We start from the raw sequence: 16111 nt of genomic DNA on the forward strand, positions 1-16111 counted from the left end.
CTACTATTCCTCAAGACTTCAGCCATTACCCACCCCACCCCAGTCTTACATTAACACATGCCCACGAAGCGTTATCTGCTATTGTCAAGTCACTGTGACCTCTAAGTGGTCATATCAGTGCCACCTTCCCTTCTTCCTTGACCCCACTGGCACTGGGTGGAGCTGTCCCTTGTGTCCTGAAAAGGCCCTTGGTCCCTGGGCTCCACATCCTGGTTTGTCCTCGTTCCTGCATACCGTTCTTCTCAGTCTAACCTCAGGCCTGTCTTTCCCCCTCCCCACCTCTAAGAGCTCATGGGGTGTCTCTGTCCATCGACTCTGGATCGTGTGTTTTGTCCTGTGCATCCCATTTGTACCTGACTCTTACCTGCTGCCTCTCACCCTCTGATGGCTGAGGGTCACAGAGAACACTCCTTGGCCATTCTCCTTACCATTCATACCCAAGTCATTGGGTGGCTCCATCACACCACTCCGTAGACTTTGTTCATCCAAATACTGAATCTTAGCACTCCCCTCAGGGTCCATCTCTGCACTACTGCTCAGGTTTCTCTCCCCTACCCCTTGCTTTCAACCTCTTGGTGCCATGCGCCATCTCCTTACACTGCTGAGTTTCTTCTCCTCTCGGAACCCCCTTCTCAGCCAGTGTGAACTTTTAAATCAAATTATGTTGTCCCCTGCCTAAATGCTTTTCAAACTCCTGACCCATGACCCAGCCCTTCTGATGCTACCACCCTGTTCCAGTCATCCTGGCTGCCATCATACCGCAGCTGGCTAGCTCTTGCTGTATAAACTGGTCGCACATCTGCCCAGGGCTGCATCCCTCCCTCTGCTCACTGTCTGGAGACACCTTCACTAACCTGGTCGTCTCAGAGTCCCTCTAGTTTCCTACCTGCATTGCTTCTGCAATGAGATTCTGCTATGTTGAGAAGCACCTCGAGGGAGGAGCCTTGGCCTGGCTAGTTGATCACTACTAAGGTAGAAATAGCCTGACACGCAAGGGAGGCTCAACAAGCATTCAGTGAGGAAGAGATAAGCCTTCCTGACCCCTGAGGGGTACAGGCAGGCCACGAGGAATCATGTTTAAGTCATTTCTAGGGGAGGTGGAGATGTGCCCAGTGGGTGTTGGCACAGAGAGGGGAGGGCAGGAAGGTGGCCTGGAGATGCTGACCAGGTAGATCTCTGAATGAAGTAAGTAGGAAAACATCTCAGAGCCAGAGTCAGACACCAGGGAAACAGGCAGAGCGAATTACAGCCTGTGCTGGGGCGGAGACCAGGGCCACTACCGAGGCAAAGATCTGGAGGGATAAAGGAGAAGGAGATGACTTGGGTGCAGCTCTGGGCTTAGCACAAGGAGATGGTGACCAAAGCCCAGTAGGGTCAGTGAGACCTCCAACCAGGGGCCATGTTAAGCAGTCAGAGCTAAGCTGGACCTCAGGAATGCTGTCAGGGTCCCCTGGACTGGCTTAGAAGAGGTTACCTTACAGGGACTGTGCTGGCCGCCAGGTCAAGGGCTGCAGCTGGGGAAGGGATTATGGGATGGAGTCTCTGAATTTGTTATTGCTCCTTACCTACCCAGACCCCAACCAAGGGGAGCGGTGACAGTGCAGACTTTGCAAAGTGGTGTGGTAGAACAGACTGACCATGGGGATATCCAGAACTAATTCCAGAACAGCAAAATGTAAGCTTTTATTTATTTAGTTTATTCGTTTATTATTTTTGCAGTGTTAGGGTTTAAATGTAGGACTTTGCCCATGCTAAGCAACTACTCAACCATCCACCTACACTCACAGCCTGCTTTTACCTTAATTAAAAAAAAATAACATTCAAGATAGATCCTTCCTAAGCGTCCCCAGCTGGCCTTGAAGTGACTCTAGCCCATGTAGGCCTTGAACTTGTGGTCCTCCTGCTTCAGCCTCCCCCAGAGCTGGGTTTATAAGTCTGTGCCACCAGGTCCATGTCACTAAGCCTGCTGCCTGTTAATATTTAGACCTTTTAGCTCTGGTGACTCCTGGCATAGGGAAACCGCACCTCAGAGAGAACAGGTTAAGTCAATGATTGCTGAGCAGACATGGAGGGCCCCCGGCAATGCCTCCTCCCAGCAGTCACAGCCTTTGGCGGCTGGTGGTAGGGAGCCCTGAGTCCCTCTGCACCTATCCGGGGGCACTTACAGCCCTGGTACTTGTCAGTCTGCAGCTCTCCGACTGCTTTCTGCTGATGGGGCGTGTGCTCGCTCCAGACAGCAGCTGTTCTTGTGCTGGAAATAGCACGGATCTCGCTGAAGGGCTGTCGCCTTTGGGAGAGAAGGGGGCTGCTTATTGACAAAGCCCCCAGGGAGCCGTCGCTGTCAGAGTTGGCGAGGGGCGACTGCTGAAGTGATGGAGACCCTGGGGTTCTGGGCGCTTGGAAGCCTGAGCTTTCCTCTCTGTCGTAAGGAGATGACTTGGGTGCAGCTAGGGTGCTGGGTGATCTTGGGCACGTGGCATTGCTGACTGCAGCCTGAATTTCACCAAGTCTCACTGGGCTACTAAGAGAATTAAACAAGGCGGTTTAAGGGTCTAGGAGGAGGAGGCTGCCTCGCACAGCTGGCCAGGATGAGAGTCAGCTGGGGTTGAAACTCGGCCCGCCCTCACTCTGACAGCCCATGTTGCCAGTATGTGGCTTAATGAATGGGGTTGGAGGACTTGCTAATGCCCTGCACAGAGGTGCATACGGGCTAGTGGTGTTTCCACTACAGTGGAATCACTCTACGGTTCTCTCGGAATGCCTAGGCAGGACAATACGAAAAGGGTCCAGACTGGTAGGCTGTGCCAGCTTCCCTTCCTCCTGCCCCTGGCAGTTGGTGAAGTCTACCAATTCTGTTCTTACGTGGCACAGGGGACCTCCCCAGGGCTTCTGGGTTCTTAGACACCACTAGCGACTGCAGCTGGTGGGATGTGCTTAGAAAGAAAACGCAGTGGCCCCATCTCACGCCAAACCAGTGGTTTACCAAGGGCCTGGAGTTACGGGACCACCCTAGGCAGAAGATGCCACTCTGGAAGAGGGAATGAGCAGGGAGGGACCTCTGTGGGTAAATCTGTAAGGAAAGGGATGGTTGGAACAGATTAGCTGGCCAGCTCTACCCTGCTCAGAGGGGCCTCCTCTCACAAAGCTGGAGTTGTCTACCATGTAGTTGAGGGAAGGAAAGATCCCCCACCCAGTGCCCTCCAGGCCTTCTTCATTGGTCCTCTCATAGCGGAGGTTGCCACCTGATGACGGGGTGGCTGGAGCTGGCCAGCCCAGCCCCTCAAGGTCCCCGAGGGCACAGGGAGAGACAGGATGGACGCAGCCTAGAGCCAGCGTCAGCTTGATCGCTGGGAGTCAAATGGTGTTGGAGAGGAGCTCGGCTTCTGACACGGCTCTCGGGCTATTTATACCCGCCGATGCCAATCGTGGTGCCAGGCCCCCCTCCTTTGAGCTGAGTAGAGATAGTCTTTCCGGAACGGAAAGAAGAGCTGGTGACTCACTTGCTTACCAAGCCCGAGAAGGCGGAGGGATGCTCTGGTGAGATTCCTCATGCACAAGCCAAGCCGGCGCTATTTATAGGGGGGTCTGCGACTTAGAAAGCAAAGAGCGTTTATCAGCAACTTCCAATAGTAAAAGAACCATAATGCCCCTGTGGGAAGCAACACTGAAAATGCATCTTAAGAGCTGTCTTCATCTCAGAACTCTGAGAGATACCACTAACATCTCACCGCAAGCCATCCCCTCCCCAGGGACATCAGGTCACCGTCCAGCCCTTGCACATTTCACCTCTCACTCTCATGCATGCTTTTTCCCTAACACACAAGTATGTAAGCATCGCCTCCATGGATCCGGCGTGCTCCCAGTTTGCACACCTTCCTCTAGACCTGCCCCTCAGGCTTCCTGTCCCGGGAAGGATCTGCGGGGGAGTGTCCCCCTGTGGAATTACACGTCATTGATGCATCATCAGTAGAGACCAGGCTGGGACAGCGCACCACCAAAATCAGACCTCCTCAGGGGTAGGAGAAAGAAGCAAGAGCTGTTCATTTCCTTTTCCCGATGGCAAAACGGAGATTTCAGATAGTCATGGGGCAGTTTGGATGAGGTGGCCAGGGGTGTTTCAGGGGCCATGGAGCATGTGTTAAGTAGAAGAGAGAGAGTCTGAGAATGGCTCTGTTTTGGTTGTATTGTATGACAGAGGCATCCCTAGGCTAGTCTGTCATAGTCTCTAGGAACCCTGAGGGGGACAGTCCCTGTAGGGTGGGCAGGGCCCAGGGGTCAAGGTTTCAGAAACACTTTTTTTTTGAATTAGGGTCTCACTGTGTACCCTGGCTGGGCTGGAACTCAGAGATCCCTCTGCCTCCCATATGCCGGGATCAAAGTGTGTGCCACCGTACCCAGCAATAACACAGTCCTCAAACCTGTGGTACCTAGCAGGGGCAGGGCGACCAAGGACATCTCACACTCAGGCAGGACTTGGCATGGGATGTAGCCATCAGGAGGCAGAAGGAGGTTTAGTGAGCTCAGCAGAAGGCAGTGTCACCAGAGCAGATGGTAGAGAAACTTCAGTGTTCTTCATTCCCGACTCTGCTCTGCTATCGACCAGCTGAGCGGAGAGAAGGGAGTGTGGCACTCCCTGGGTCTCCCCATGGTATCGTGGTATCGGCTGGCAGCAGTTGCCCTTCAAAGGCAGGGCAGTGGGGGTGAGCACTTCTCACACTCCCTGTGTGTTAAGCTTTCCTGGAAGCGTCAATGGTGTCATGTCAACTGTACTGACTGGATGCTGAGGCTGGAGGTGACACAGCTAAAATGGCCAACGTGGTTCATTCATGCTACTGACACAGAACACACAGACTGGGGTGCTTATAAGCAATGGACATTTATTTCCAACTTTATTTCCAGAGTCCGAATTTCAAGACAGCTCTGCTTCCTGGTTCATAGGCCCTGTCTTCTTCCCATATCCTCATGTATTTGAGGGGACAAAGTGTCTCAGTCCTATCTTATTAGGATTTCATAAGTGTTCCACCTTATAGATATAGGGTGGAAAAAACAAAGGACTTCTCTCTTAATTCCATCACTTCGATTTATTAATGGCTTCCAAGTTGTGATCCAGCTTGTTCAACAATGGACAGTCCAAGAAACTGGGAGTTGTTCAGTTCACAAGGCCAGATGTCTCAGCTGGTCTCCAGGACACATCGGAATCACAAAGAAGACTCTAATGCCAGTGAGCTGGGGCATCCAGGAACAGAGCAAAACTTTCCTTCTTCCATGTTGTTAACATATACCATGTCCTGGTCAGGGTTGCTATCGCTGTGATGAAACGCCATGACCAAAAGGAAAGTGATGGACTTCCATAACATAGTCCATCACTGAGGAAATCAGGGTAGGAATTCACACAGGGCTGGAACCTGGCAGCAAAGAGCCAATAGAGAGGCCATGGATGGGGGTGCTACTTACTGACTTGTTCCTTTCCCTATAAATCTATGTAAGAGTGATTACTAATAACCATACAATAGCCAATACAATACATGGCTGCCTTGACAGCTCTTCTGCTGCTTTCATTAATCACAATCTCTTAGATTTATTTTCAGACAGATATTTTCGGACAAGGGCAGAAAGAAGCCACATTCTTCTTAGTAATGTTCTTCTTCTTCTCTGAAACCTCTTGAGCTCAGCCATCATAATCTACATCTCTCTCAGCAGCATTATCTCCCATACTCCTGTGGGGGTGATCCCATAAACCCCACTCAAAGTGGTCAACTGCTTTTCCAGGTCAAAGTCCCCAAATATTCCACATTCCTACAACAAACATCAGAGTCAGGCTTGTCACAGCAATACCCCACTCCTGGTACTAACTTCTGTCTTAGTCATTGTTCTACTGCTGTGAAGAAACTCCATGATCAGGGCAGCTCTTATAAAAGAAAACATTTAATTGGGTTTAATCCCTTATCATTATGGTGGGGAAGCTGGTGGCATGCAGGCAGGTACTGGAGCAGTAGCTGGGAGCTAAATCTTGAGAGAGAGAGGGAGAGAGAGAGAGAGAGAGAGAGAGAGAGAGAGAGAGAGAGAGAGAGAGAGAGAGCGCTCTGGATTTATTATGGGCTTTTGAAACCTCAAAGCTCATTTTTAGTAACACACTTCCTCCAACAAGGCTTCATCTCCTAATACTTCTAATCCTTTCAAATAACCTCACTCCCTGTTGACTAAGCATTCAAATATCTATGAGCCTATGGGGGCCATTCTTATTCAAGCAACCACATTTTACTCCCTGGACCCCATAGGCTTGTATTCATAACATACTGCAAAATATGCATTCAGTCCAATTTCAAAAGTCCCCATAGTCTACCACAGTCTCAACATTGTTTAAAAGTTCAAAGTCCCTTTGCAGACTCAAGGCAATCTCTTAACTATAACCCCTTATAAAATGAAAATAATAATAATAATAATAATAATAATAATAATAATGCAGATCATATACTTCCATCACAAAATGGTACAGGATGAATACATTGCCATCCAAAAAAGAGGAAAGGGAATGTAGTAAGGAAATATTGGAGCAAAGCAAGACTTAAAACCAATAGGGCAAACTCCAAATTCTGCATCTCCATGTCTGATGTCAAAGTGCTCTTCAGATCTCCAATTCCATTTCTCTCTCTTGCACCCAATCTGCAGCTCTCCTTGGCAGGTATCCCACAACTCTGGAATCCCCAACGTCTTGGGGTCTCCCAGTTAATCCAGGCTTCACCTTTGCAGCTTCACAAAATGGCCTCTCCAGGCCTCCCTGAAGGGACACCCCTAACACATGCCCGGCCTAAGCAACTTTCCTTAGCCATGGAAGGAGATTCCACAAGCCCCCTTTTTATATCCTTGACTCTAAAGCCAGAGCCACACTGCTGGAGCTGCCAAGTTCTGCTGCTTAATGGGGCTGGAACTTGGCACCTTCCTTCAATTACAGTCACATCAGCTTTCTGATATTGGTTGCTTCCTACCTGTTGAAGCTTGTCTTTCCTTCCCACAAACTGGAAGCTTAGCTGGAGAGGTCTTGCTCTGAGGTCACCGCTCCATTTAGCATCAGGCTTTTCTTCAAACCCTTTATCTCCTTAAACACCAGACTTAACCCTATTACACTTCCTGGTGCTCCTTTTCTCCTCTAACTGTACATTTTATGTTTGACTGGAATGCGGTGGTTTAAATAAGAATGGCCCCTCATAGGCTCATATATATTTGAATGCTTAGTCAACGAGGAGTTATTTGAAAGGATTAGAAGGATTAGGAAGTGAAGCTTTGTTGGAGGATGTTGTTGCTGGGGATGGGCTTTGAGGTTTTAAAAAGCCCATGCCAAGCTCAAAGTCAGTCAGTCAGTCAGACAGACAGTATGTCAGTCAGTCTGTTTGTCTGTCTTCCTGCCTGCCTGTCTACCTATGGATCAAGATGTAGCTCTCAGCTACTGTTCCAGTCCTTGCCTGTATGCCACTGGGCTCTCCACCATGATGATGATGGATTAAACCTCTAGAACCATTTACAAGTCCCCATTTAAATCCTTTCTTTTATATGAGCTGCCTTGTGTCTTTTCCTAGCAGTAGAGCAGTGGTGTAGATAGACCAGAAGGTGTGGTCCAGTTTAAAAGTGGGTCTTCTGACATCAAATGGCTTAATAAAGAAAAGCCTCTCACAGACAAACCCAGCCTCTTAGATTTTAGTTAATTCCAGATGTAGTCGGGTTGGCAACTAAGACTAGCCATCACACTGAATAATGGCATGGTAAAATGGGGCCATGATGTAAGCTGCTGTCTGTGATGTAATTATAAAGTTGCTGCCATGATTGTTGTTTCTGAGAACTGTGCCACTCCGTCTGCCCCATTTCCCTTTTTATGCTTCTCAAAGAGCCGCTTGAAGAATCAACCTCTTAAGAATGTTTCTGATTGGTTGGACCTAAATTGTTTCCAGGGCCTTAGCCTCAAAGAAGTCTGGGAAATGTAGTCTTCAGTATGCCCGTTTTAATAGTGCAGATGAGAAAGAAATAACAAGGACACATTCTCTACATTTGAGATGCTCACCATTTGGAAGGGTCATAGATAGAGAGGGATATATAATATGATATTATTTGTTCTAATTAGGACATAGTGTATAGAGCCTAGGGAGTGGAACCACATGAGAACTTCCAAAAGTGTAGGCCTTTGACCTAGGTCCTGAAGTTGAGTTTGCTGAATGAGAGAAGACAGAGAAGGCTTCAGAAGCAAGAGAGAAACACAGAGGGAGGGCGAGTTTGATATCACAGAGATCCTCAATTCTTAGTCCTTATGAACTCACTTAATTCTTTTATGATAAAGATACAGAGCCAGCTGGTTTTGGAAATAGGTGACAGCTCATTGTATAGAACAATTTTTGGCCTTGTTCATCATAGGCAAGCATTCCACCACTGATCTACTCCTCCAGCCTATGTTTTACAAGTTTTCAATCAGTGTGTGCATGTCTGTAGCCTCAGATTGGTAATGTGGTGACTGCCGCCATGGTTGGGAAGGTACTGGGACATGCTTCAAGGATACGTGCGTCCCCAGTTCTGCCACCACGATGGCCCTACGTACCTCTCCCATTCTGGTTCTTGGGGGTCACTTGTCAAGAGATCACTGACCCCACAGTTAGAGTGTCAGGCCCTGCAGTCTTATTGACTCATGACAGAGGCTGTCTTGGGACCCTCCATTCCTGGCTCCAGAGCCGTGTGGGAGTGGGAGAGCCCCTGAGGAAAGGAGTACCTGACTCCTTACTCCAGGGCTGTGGGTACACCAGCTGTTCTGGTAGGCGGATGGGGCAAGTCACAGACAGCACTGCACGAACATGAGCATCAAGGGAACAGAAGGGGGATGGGGATGCCTTGTAAGTGGAAAACAATCTGCGGCTGCCTCATCTTTGCCTGTGACTGTGTCGTAGGACATTGTCCTAGGAGTGAGAGAAAGGCAAAAGGGGCAAGAAAGAATGAGACACCTTGCTGCTTGCTTCCCTGCCTAGCTGATCTTCAGCTCTGTCTGCTCAGAGCTCACCGGAGGCTGCCCCATCTCCTCCCTCACAGCCACTCACTGGCAGTGAACCCTGTGCCTACCTTTCAGTGATGGCCGAGGTGGGCTTTGTTCCTATACACATTATAGAGCGGTGAGGTTGCTATGCTTAGAGCCAGCCCCCTCCTGGGTCCTGTGATAGGGTGGGTTTGTTTTCTTTGCTGGACCAGGACCCTTGGCTGGTCCTAGAAAAACCTGCTCTGTTTTCTTTGTGTAACCTCTGTCCCTGTCGGTTCTCAGGTACTTCGAATTTTACAAGGAACCTTTAGAATTTAACTCCACGAGATGCCTGGAGCTGAGGCAGGAGATCCTGGAGGTGAAGGTGCTGTCCATGTGAGTGTGGCCGGGCTGCGTACGGGTGGAGGTTGCATGTGGAGGTGGGGCAGGGCAGGCAGACCCCAGAACAGAAGGAAATAAACACAAGGCAGACTTCATAGAAAGTTAGGTCTTCCACGGGCACTAGAAAGGCCTGGAAGATGTTTTATAACAAAGGCCACTGTTGCAAGGTCATGTCTGCTGACTGAGCGCAGAAGTCCCTGGCTCAGTTACCCGCCTCCTTGATTACCATCGCTGGGTCCTTCTGTTCAGTAGAAACCCAAGAAGCCTGGGAGTGCCCACTTGAAATTCAGTATTTTGTACTGTAGGGCTAAGCCTTGCCCACTTCATGTTGCCTTCTACAGTCTTAATTTCTCTGAAGGTTTTGTTAGTTAAGTGATAACAAGACCCGAGTGTTACAAAATGGAGTATGGTGAGGTAGCCTGTCTCTCAGACACCAAGCTCGCACTCCCGAAGGGCCAGTGTGTCCTCCTGTAGTGTCAGTGCACATACAGCATCTGTGTGTGGAGATTTCTTAAATACATTTTTATATGAGTGGCAAAGAGGCATCCCTTACTACATCCTACCCCACAGTCCGCCACCCACGATGCTCTCAGAGCCAGTGGAAGGAGGATCCAAGCCTTTCGCTGGGTGCTCACATGAACCTTCCCTCTCTTGCTATGATGTCCATGAATCCAGCAGACCTGCCTAGAGGGATCCGGATTTTATTATATAGTTATGCCAGGTTCTGGATCTGTTTGGAAACAATTACATCTGGACGTGGACAAAATAAAATTTATAGAGGCAATATCGGGTATCTTATATGGACTCGTGAACCCCCAACATAATCCCAAGGACTCTGCCCATGGCTGGCAGCCAAAGTCAAGGAGTGTGGGTCACAAGTGCAGGCTTTGTGTTCAGACTGATCTGGGACCAAATGCTGACTCTGGGCCCTGCCAGTTATTGGGGAGGAAGAGGGAGAGACCAGGTTCCCATCAGCACTGTCAAAGGCCAGTCCCAGTGACCTTGAGACCCCCTGAGAGGCCTTACCTCTTTAAGGACCCACAACCTCCCAATAGCATCGCCCTGAGAAACAGCCTTCAACACATGGGCCTATCGATGTGTAGACTCCATATTGCTGCTGCCGGAAGTCCCAGGAGTTAGGCCTTGGCAGAGTTGGGCTGGATTGCCTGTCATGGTTATGTCCCTGTAATGATCAGCCATCAGTGTGAGGGGTTCCAAGGGATGGATGAGGCCCAGCTCATCCTGTGGGGTCTACTTTCCACTGAGAAGAGCACACAGCACTGTGGTCCCAGCTCTAGGGGAGCTCATAGCCCTGCGGGGGAGACAGACAGGCATAACCTAGGAGAGTAATTCTTAGGGTGATAGGGAACTTGATCTAGGGTGGGTGATGCCAGGCAAGGGTTTGCTGATGAAGGTTCTTGTCTGTGGGGTGATAGTTATTAATTAGGCCAAGAAGATTCTAAATGGGACAGTTGGTATGAGCCCTTGAGACAGGAAGGTCCCTGCTGGGTCCTGGCTGTGAAGGACCAGAGCAGCTTGTGGACCAGCATGGGAGGGGAAAATGAGAGCTATGGTACCAGAGGATTTGTGGTGCACCTGTGTCTTTTTTGGGGGAACCGTGGAACCCTGTGGATAGGATTTGGGGCAGTACACAGGCGTGCGGTTTAATAGATGTTGTGGAATGCTTCCCAGGAGTTATATGACACAGCCGACTCAGGCCTCAGCTGGGAGCAGAAGCTTCCTGCTTATCGCTTCTCAGAACTGAGGCCCTCACATGTTTGACTGGGACCCCAGAGAACCCCTGTGGGCAGTGTTCCTCAGGTTTCAAAAGAAAAACAGTTAAACTTCAAGTTAGAAAACAAAATTTCTTCATGGACACTGAAGAAGGGTCTGGACAGGAAGTAAAGAGGATGTGCATACAATGGCTGGCTTCTGTACATTGTTGGTGAAGCTGTTATCAAGCCATTTCATTTCTTTTCCATTTTTTTGGATGTGTTTGCATGCATGTGTGCGCACAGGCGCTCATGTGGAAGCTAGATGCTGATGTCAAGAGTCACCCTCCATCACTCCTCCATCTTATCCGTTGAGTCAGACTCTCTCAGTCAAACCCAGAGCTCACTGATATGGCTGGTTTTGCTAGCCCGCTTGCTGGGGCTGGAACTATAGGCAAGCCACCCCGTCTACCTGCACCTTCAGTGAGCTCTGGGGACCTGAACTCCAGTCCCCATGCTTGCATGCCGAGTGATTATACCACCATGTCCTCAGCCCCAGATGAGTCTTTGATTTCCTCCGTGTTCTGGAGGCAGGATGATCAAGAGGTGTCATGCGGCCTCTCTTCCTGGCTTGCTCATGGCCATCCTTTCCCACGTCCTCACACAGCTGCTCCTTGGTCTATGTCTTGTGTCTTACTCTCTTCTTATAAGGACGCCTGCCATGGACCAGGCCCTACCCCAGTGGCTTCATTTTCCCCTATGTTTTATTTTAAAGACCTCCTTCTCCAAATACTGTCACACTGAGGTTAGGACCCGCACATATGAATTCTGGGGAGACACAAACCAGCCAGTAAGAGTTGCCGTTACAGCTGATATTTAGACACCAGATGAGAAATTACCAAGACACCCATAGACAAATACTTCAGGGAGCAGAGAGTAATCTCAGACTTCCCAATGGCTGCGACCATGCTTCCCCCTGGCTGCAGACTCATTTTGGTGGCATTTGGGTCTTTCCACAGTTGCTATCAGTTCTTATCAGTCTTCAGGATACCTTGTCTCGATCCTCAGGGTGGACTCCTGGGATGAACAGCAGTTCTAGCTGTTGGCCTCAGTCTTAGTTTCTTCCGTGGCAGCTGTTCTGTCTGGGGACTTGTGTTGTAGAGGTATAGTGGAGTAGAGGCAGTCACAAGTGAAAGAAAGACTGGGCCATTCACAGGGAATCGGTTGTGTCAGTGTTTGGGGAAGCAGGGAATAGCAAGCCTGATGCCGCCCTTCCTGAATTTCCCAACCGAGGGTCTGTGGGTCCCTCATGGGAGAGATTGGAGAGCCCAGAGGCCAGCTGCTGTCCAGATTGTCTGAGGACTCTCAGTCTTCGCACTGCTCCAGCCTAGTCCCATGACCTGGAACACAGCAGGACTGACCTGAATAACTGGGAAAAGGTCAAATCTCATCTGTGGATGGATGCCCATACTGTCCCTTCGGGCACACAAAGTGTCAGCTGGTATTTTGTCTGAGGACACAAGGAGATGTGCGATTCCCGAGGGAGTAATTTTGATCCAAAATTTCTCAAATCGATGGTAAAACTCAGTCAGCCAGAAAACGCCCACATGGAAAGCATCCTGCTTCCTGACAGTGTCAGAGGCGTGAGGAACCCAACGTATTTGTCCTGAAAATGTCTGTTGCTGATTCTTGTCCTAATTATTTATGTTTGATCCTAGCCCTTTGAGTGTCTGTTTTTTTTTTTTTCTTTTTCTTTTTTTTTTTTTTTTTTCCGGAGCTGGGGACCGAACCCAGGGCCTTGCGGTTGCTAGGCAAGCGCTCTACCACTGAGCTAAATCCCCAACCCCTTGAGTGTGTTTGCTTTTTTTAAAAGCAAACCATCCATCGCTGCTCACGCTCACACCCACACGTGGTTCACGACCACACCTCTCTTTCCTTCCTACCCTTGTGGAGCTGGACTTGGTGCAGAGTTCGTTAAAGAGGCCACACAGAGCATCCTGGAGCCATGGCTCCTGGCAAAAGGCCCACTCTCTGGGCTGGAAGTCCTCATGGCCCCTTCAAATCTCAGATCCAGAACAGTTTTCAAAGGGCTGTGTCCTCTGCCAGGTTGGGGCTCAGCGAAGTCAGGCCCTGAGCCCAGGCATCTAGGGATTAGACACTGCACAGGCTCGGGATGTGCTGGACAGTAAACACATGGGTGAAGAAAGAGGAGATTGGGGGCAGACAGAGTAGGTAAACACCACATGCCCTGGAAGATATGGGGCAGCAAGGGAGGGCAGCGGGGTTCTCCATGTGATGAGGTAAATCACCAAAGCGTATAGCACTAACAGTCCAGAGCTTACCCCAGCCATCTCAGCCTAGCTCTACTCTGGACTCCCGGCTATTTCTCGTGGTAAGCACCACTATCCCCCTGAGGGATGCGTGCATGCTGCTGGAGATTTGCTCACTTTCCCCCACGTTCATAGATCTTCTCCTTCCATATGCGAGGATTCCACTTTCTCCTTCAGGCCCAAGTCCCTCCTCACCTTTCCGCAGCTTGGACGCTGTGGTTTGCTCCCTAGAGTTCATGTGCTAGAGATGGTGGGACTTTAAGAAGTGAGGCCTAGAGGGAGGCAGCTGGATCCTTAGGGGTAGTGTAGCCCTGGTGCTGGAAGGTCTCTGGATCTCCTCTGGCTGGATAGTCTAGCTGAAGTAGTGATCTCCAGGTCCAGCGACAGACCCCGTTCCCATAACTAAGGTGGAATGTCACTGAGGAAGACACCTGACAATGACTTCTGGTCTCTACACAGATGCACACACATATGTATCTGCATGTGTGTGCAGGTACACAGGAACACTACACTATGCTACACACACACACACACACACACACACACACACACACACTCGAGCACACAGGCTCCCTCATGTGTGCACATGCACACACATGCACATACACGAACGAACACATGGGGTTTGGGGGTGGGAATAGGTTGCTATAAAAGATTAAACCTGACTCCTATTTTAAGCTTTCTGCCATGCCCCGTGACAGCTTCTGACACCCTCGCCAGAGGGGTGAAGTAATGATGCCATCTGATCTTGGAACTTGCAGTTTCTAAGCTCTGAACTAAACAGAGCTTCTCCTTTGTAAGAGCACAGCCTCAGGTGTTTTGTCTTAACAATGGAAAACAAGCTAATCTAAGACAGACTGCTTGGTTCTAGCTCTTCTATGGATGGGCCACCTCAGTAAGCTGTTATTTTCTATCAACTACAGACAGTGTCTCTAGACCCTGAGCCATAAAGGACAGGGCTGTTAACATCAACTCCACTCTTTAAGGTTAGAACCAATTCTGGCTAGAACCCAGAGCTGATTTGCGTTTCTCTTTATTTCTGTCTGTCCTCAAATCAAGTCCCAGGAAGCAGTGGATGAGAAGGAAGGGTTTAGGTCCCTTCATGCTTAAAGACTCTCTCCGCCTCTCCCTCTTCTTCTTCCTCTTTTTCTCTCCCCCCTCTCCCCCTCTCTCCTCCCACTCTGCCCCCTCTCCCTCTCTCTGCCCCCCAGTGTTCCCCCTCTCTCCCCCGATTCTTCCCTCTCTCTTCCCCTGTCTCCCTCTCTCTGAGGGCGGCTGTGGCTGTCAGGTGCCTTCTTTAATTGCTTCCCCACCCATATCTTTTGGAAGCAGGGTCTGCACATCTTTTAATTCCATAAGTTTTCTTTTGCTCTTTGCTTCTCTGTCCCGATAAAATTCCTCCGTGTCATCTCCTAGCCCTTCTAAAACACTCTCTCCAGAGCTTTATCCTTAGAGCATCCTTGCCTAAGGCAGTGGTATTGTCCTGGATATCTTTGGGACATCAGGGATGTCTCTTAGGCCTCTCGCTTTACGGTAGTTTTCTCTGTGGTCATTTTACCTGGTAGTTTATCTTGTTCTGCCCCCTCCAGGGAGATTCAGTTACCCCTGGTCGTTCATACTCGAACTGAAAACTGTTAGAAGCTGCTAGTTCTGCGTCGGAAGATGTTTGAGATGAATGGGCAAAGTGCTCCTGTGGACTTTAGAAAAGAATGGATGGTCTGATTTCCCTTCTTCATCCGACATCAAATATCTGGTTGGGGAAGTTGCAGGGTGTGGACTGGATGGAATGGTTGAGTTTCCTCCATCTCTCCTCAGTCCTGAGAGGGGAGAGAGGTCTACCCCAAGACCTCACCCATGGGAGGCCCACTTTAACCCTGAGCTCTGGTCCCAGCCTTGACGGCTCATGTCATTTGCTGAGTCTCCTTTTTACGGCCTCTGTCCACTGCTCCTGGTTTTAGAATTTGAGGGCGGGGCACTGTGTAGTCTTTGACTCAGCCTCTTCTGGTTCTGTGGTCCTATTGAGAGTTTTCTTCCACAGAGACAGCCATCCCTGTCAACCCTTTTATATCCTGGCAGGTTTGAACAGTTTGTTCTTCTTCTGGAACGTCTGTGATGCTGTGAGAGAGAGAGGAGAGATGATCTGGGTCAACCCTTCATCTTTAAGGTGGAGGTGCTCCGCACCTGTATGGACAGTGGGTTTTTTTACACACGTGACTCCGTTTGCCCTCTCCAACAACCTCTGAGGTAATCAGGGCTGAGTATGGGAGAGCCATCTCACAGACAAAGCAACAGTGTCCTGAGAGATCCAGTGACTTACCTAGGTTACACTGTGAGTTGTGGATTAAACCAGGATTCAAGGCTGGGTGTCTAGACTTGACTTTGGTCCAGGATGTGACAAGGGCAAGGGAAACACCCAGAATAAAGTCTGGATCCTGGGTACAGTCAAACTTTGGGTCCCTGGCCTGGAGCGTTCACAGTGCCGCATTTCTCTGAAGTGTTTGAGTCAGTCGCCAATCCTACTCAAGGGGGTTGTGAATTGCCCAGAGGTAAGGGGAGAGAAGCGGTGGGTGAGCCAGGGTGCTGCTATGTGATGGTATCTGTTTTCTGATGTCCAATGGGCTGAGGGAGGTGGGGCTGCTGCAGGAGATTTGGGGAAGCTGCAAGGCAGGCTTGCTTCAGGC

The 16111-nt window shown here is 49.7% G+C and overlaps 1 protein-coding gene across 8 annotated transcripts in view; it reads left to right on the forward strand.

Moving 5' to 3' along the window:
• St8sia5 (ST8 alpha-N-acetyl-neuraminide alpha-2,8-sialyltransferase 5) overlaps positions 1 to 16111 on the forward strand; it is a 61529-nt gene that overhangs the window by 30380 nt on the left and 15038 nt on the right. For 4 of the 8 annotated variants that reach the window (XM_087593250.1, XM_087593252.1, XM_087593251.1 and 1 more), the window contains 2 exons: positions 9290 to 9382; positions 15507 to 15674. In XM_087593250.1, the coding sequence (XP_087449376.1) occupies positions 15616 to 15674 (59 nt within the window). In that variant the 5' untranslated portion in view covers positions 9290 to 9382; positions 15507 to 15615. 8 annotated transcript variants of the gene reach the window in all.

This window comes from Rattus norvegicus, chromosome 18 (genome assembly GCF_021556685.1).
Source record: "Rattus norvegicus strain SHRSP/BbbUtx chromosome 18, alternate assembly SHRSP_T2T, whole genome shotgun sequence".
In the NCBI taxonomy this organism is placed as follows: Eukaryota; Metazoa; Chordata; class Mammalia; order Rodentia; family Muridae; genus Rattus; species Rattus norvegicus.